General features: G+C 43.8%; 1 protein-coding gene across 1 annotated transcript; it reads left to right on the top strand.

Moving 5' to 3' along the window:
• The first annotated feature begins 2,982 nt into the window (after positions 1-2,982).
• On the top strand, positions 2,983-3,693 carry LOC149229199 (uncharacterized). Its single transcript, XM_089380976.1, has one exon. The coding sequence runs from the start codon at positions 2,983-2,985 to the stop codon at positions 3,691-3,693; it is 711 nt and encodes a 236-aa protein (XP_089237102.1).
• Positions 3,694-5,099: the final 1,406 nt, after the last annotated feature.

Raw genomic sequence — 5,099 nt, 5'->3', positions numbered from 1 at the left:
GTGTTCGATGAGAAAGTTTGCTTCCATAATATTGTTAAGTTAAGTTGAAAAACTTGTATTTTGATTTTCATAATCAAGCCAGAAATATTTCACCTTATGTGTATCTAAGAAAGAATATAATGTTATTTGGTGAGGTCCATCACAAATGGAAACAATTTTTTCTTAGTGAAATTGGAGCATAAACATGATGGTATTCTATATATACCATGCACCAATATCAGTTTTCAACCCTGTGCTTAAGAAACTCACTCAAAATCAAAACAAAGAGAAAAAGGGGAAATATTAATATAAAAATCCAAAAAAACATAGTAGCCTTCAATTGGCAATCCACACCCATCAACCTTCAAATATGCTATGAGCACATTGGATGGTATGTTGTGGAACTCTCTCACTTAATTCTTCAGAAAAAAACTAAAACAAAAAGGATACTAGTGCATGTTTCTTTCTTGTGGAACCCAACGAATATGAACTAACAAAGGATAAGTGTGTATCCGTGGCATTCAAAATGTATCAGGTTCTAGAGAGTTTAAGAGTAAATTGTCTTTAGGTGGTCAATTTGGGTTGAGACAAGATTTTTACTATACCAGAGTAAATTGGCTTGAGGTGGTGAATGTCCGCTAAGACAAGATTTTTACTATATTGAAAGGAGAAAATAATTATAAGTGACTAGTATGGATTGTAAAATTTGGATGGTTTTTCTGGAAATATACTCTTGGGATATGTTTATTGGAGTGGTCGGCCGGCTATTTTTCCCCACTCTATATTTCATGTAAGCTTTAGCTTTGAGTATGTTTGTTTGTCTCGGTAAGAAATCCCTTTTCCTTTTTGAAAATGAAATGGGTCCCCACATGTACATACACAATTTGTGATGATTTCTTTTTGATTTGATTAGTTTGAATATCTTTCATATATTTTAATTTCTTATTATATTTTATTTTGTGGCATGGCTTGTAAGAGTGCCTCATTTTATTTTAGCATGCCTCAATATCATTGCACAAGTTCCTATGAAAATTTCCAAATGTGAAGACCCATTAATTTCTCTCGTATCTTTAACAATTTGTGTCCCTGAGATTACATTTATGCTTATTATGATCCGAAAAACTTGGTCACATGCTCTGGGGCAGACTATCTCATCACCTTCGACCCTCATTCGCAACGACGCTGCAAACACTTTTCAGTTTTGAACATTTAAGAGCATATATTTAGGTATTTAAGACCATGAATTTCGAGGAAGGGTCCAACGTTGATAATTTCAACACTGTGGTAGCACTGAATGGTAGCAACTAAAATAGTCATATTCATAGTAGTTATACTAATGTAGTTCCATTGCATTGGAAAACAAATGTTTTACGTTGATTTTTTGAACACTCCATTGTTGGATGCGGAAGTATTTTAGTTTTCAGGATTTAATGTTTTTTTACCTTGATGGATTAGTTTCAGAATTAGTGTAATCATATGAGCTTACAAAGAATATATGTGCAATATGAAGTTATTGTCTTATACTCTCTTATTTTCTTAATGTGAATTAGCCCATTTTTTGTTGGAAATAATACTCAGAGGGGGGGCGGTGAATGAATATTAGTCAAGTCAATAATCCTTTTCTTTTCTTACTCAATTTCATATACACTACTTCAATGAAAGCAACCCGCATGTGTATGCAACTGTGTTTAAGGAAACAAGCGTATATCCAACAAACTAATGATTCTGTTAATTCATCATATGTTGATCTTTAATCTAAGTATCAGTACTTTATTAAACATTAAACAGTAACCATGTGTAGTTAATAATAGAAAGAACCATCACACATAAGCATCACACATGAACACCGAAAAATGCAAATAGAGAGATAAATGTTATGATTGTGGAAAATTGCTCCATGAGTGCACTAAAAATTCTAAAACCACATCAAAGAATCTGAATGCAATCAATGGTATGGTAAAATACAAAATCATTGTTACCTCGAGTAACTAATCCCTCTATGAATAATGGAGGAGTGATGCGGGTACGACTATGCCTGAGTAGCATGGTCTGAACAAGGGTCATGGAATGGGGTTGTAGGCCGGCATTGGTCCTGCAGCCACCCCTGACATCATTCTTTCTTGGATCCCGTGCCTGGGCCTTCATTTTCCCTTCAGCACTGAAGGTCCTCTTTTTACCCTTTTCCTTTTACCCCATTGTTTACTTCCTTCCTCCGCCGAACGTTGTTAGGGTTTTGAAGCTGTGCACAAATAGCTCACAGCTGCCTCTCGTCGTTTTCCTCCTGCCTGCTCGACCTGGACGGTCTACATCTGCTCCTCTTTTCTCGCCCTTTGGATGGTCCCGATCGTTTCCTTGCTGTCGGTGCCGGTCTCCGACGGTTACCTGGTTCCGAGGTAGTATCCTGTTTAAGCAGCTCGTGTTATGGACCTAGATGAGGTGGACTACTCGGACTCTCCACTAGCAGAAGTCTCCATCTGGTGCTCCACGTTTGCAGCTTCGGGAGGTCTATACAGTGAAAGTTTATCGGTCAGTTTCGAGGACCTTACACAGTCGACTGATCCTCCTCTCTCTACCTCTCTACAGCCTGAAGAACCCTCCTCCTGGATGCCCTTCTATGTTCGTTCCCCGGCCTCCCTTGGGTTTCCTTCGGAATGCTTCGAGACCTCTCTTATTGACACCGGTCCTTTGGATCTGCCGGGTCTACACCCTCCCCCGCTTCAACCTGAATCATCCCTCGAATCTCCCCCTCCGGCAGCTCCTCTCCCCCCCTAGCTTCCCCTGTCTCCTCTAGCAGTTTCAACTCAATCACCCCCCTCCCGGAGGCTATCCCTAACCCCCTTTCGACCCCTATCCCTCGCCCCTGCTCGCTGCTCCGGTAGGAACTAGGGCACCTGCAAACCCTAGTCGCATGTCCTCCTGCTCTTCAAAGAAATAGTGTTGCTTCAGTTCCCGACCTAAGACATCATTTTGAGGCTTGAAGAAGACTTTCAGTGGGGAGACGCAATGGATTTAGCCGATAGAGTGCTAGTGGGGCGCATCCGGGGCAGAAATTACTCTGCGGAAAAGTTGAAGGCATGGGCTACAGAGATTTGGGGCCAACATCTGGCGGAAATCCCTTTTGTCCAAACATTCGTGCGAGGCTGGTTCGCGCTGAGGTTTGCAAGGGTTGACCACACAAGCTGGGTTTTGTCATCTTTCAGGCACTTTGAAAAAGCACCGGTACTTCTCAAAAGATGGTCACCCCTTTTCGACCTGGAGACTGAACAAATCAGGGTTGGGCCGGTATGGATCAGACTTTCGGGCCTGCTTCTACAGTACTGGTCCGAGGATATCTTCAGGAGAATTGGGAACTCTCTGGGCACTTATATGGAATCTGACAAATCATATCTCACTATGGGAATGATGGCATATGCCAGGATTCTAGTTCATCTGGATACAAGAGGAGGCCTACAGGAACACATCATTATACAATGGAAATCCTTTTCGAGAAAGCAGGAGCTAGACTTTGAAGGAATCCCTTACCGCTGTAGAAGGTGCCATCAAGTGGGTCACCTTTACAAAGACTGCCCCCTCCTCAAGAAGAATCATCAGGAAACCAAAGAGAAGGACCAACCCCCGGTAGCAGAAAATCCCACTCCTCCGGTTGCGACAGCACCAAGGGCGGAACAAATCAAGACCTCAGACACAGTGGAAGCGCCACTCTCACCTATGTAAGAAAAGAAGGGCAAGAACCTGATCAGGCCTCCATCTCCTCCACTGACGTGCTCAAAGGTAGCAAAAGGCAACGTCTTCTCTTTGGGTATGTCTCTCCCCCCTGCTGCCTATGTTTCGCAACTTTCTTCTTCTTGTTTATCGCTCTTGTCCCACTTGCCCCCTCCGATCATGATTCCCTCCCCCTCCTCCCCATCGGCTCTCGACTTGGTTGCGGACTCCCGACCCCCTCTTCCCCCCTCTAGGTCAGGTCATCTATATATGACCTGCCCCCTCCCAAAGCCATCGGCCATCTTTACCTCATGCTCCCTCTCATCCGTCCCTAACCCCTCCCTTCAGTCGCCCTCCCCCTCTGTAAATTCCACACTGAGTTATTCCACCCGCTCGATTGCCAAGCAGAAAGAGCCAGATGTCATAAGGTTGGACGCTGCCCCTCCCATCCTCTCGCCCAAGTAGGGTAGAGGTAGACCATCCAAAATATACAAAGCAAAAGAACAAGCAGGTGACGAAGTGATCCAGGGCAAACAGCATACCATTGAAAGGGTTCTTAGAGCAAAGGACACCCTTCCCCGCCCCCCTCCATGAAGATTCTGTCCTTCAATTGCAGAGGGTTGGCCAGCCCCGAGAAAAAGCTGGCCCTGAAGCATCTCTTATTATCTGAGTTGGTTGACATTATCCTTTTACAAGAAACCCTTTGTAAGGTAGAAACGGCCATTCCTATCCTTTGCTCTTGGATGCCTGGATGGACTTTCCATGCTCTTGATGTCTCGGGGCACTCTGGGGGCATTGCAATTGGGTTCAAGAGTTGCACCATTAACCTGAAGAACATATGGGGGGGAGGGGGTTCCTGGGAGTGGACATTTATTCCAAGGATCTGGAGGAAGAGCTGAGAATCATAAATTTTTATGGACCTTGCCACAACAGGGAGCTCTTTTGGCGTAAGCTTCTCAGCTCCCCCCTCCTTCTAGCCAGAAATGTAATCCTAGGTGGGGACTTGAATTTCTCTTTGGGCTTCTCAAAATCCTGGGGACACATGGCGCAGATTGACCCGCTTTCTGACTTCTTTGAGTAGCTGCTTGAGAATTACCTCTGGATAGATATCCCCTCAGCCAAGATTCAGCATACTTGGAGAAACAATCGAGCTAGAGACCAAAGCCTGGCTAGGAGACTGGACCGATTTATTATTAAGGAGGCCTTTCACAACAGCCACCCCAGATCAAGGCAATGGGTAGGTAGCGGAGGTATGTCGGATCACAGACCCATTTTTCTAGAGGTTGGAGAAAAGTAACAAAAACACACAACCCCTTTCAAATTCAACTCCACATGGCTCCGGGACCCCTCCTATATCAAGATAATAATCGATTTCTAGAAATTACACCCGATCACTAAGGAGGAAGATCCAACTATAT

This window comes from Pinus tabuliformis, chromosome J (genome assembly GCF_031772625.1).
Source record: "Pinus tabuliformis cultivar Carrire ecotype Pingquan chromosome J, CPIR1, whole genome shotgun sequence".
NCBI classification, from domain to species: Eukaryota; Viridiplantae; Streptophyta; class Pinopsida; order Pinales; family Pinaceae; genus Pinus; species Pinus tabuliformis.
The sequence above is the reverse complement of the archived record's forward strand: the minus strand, read 5'-3'. Positions and strand labels throughout refer to the sequence as shown.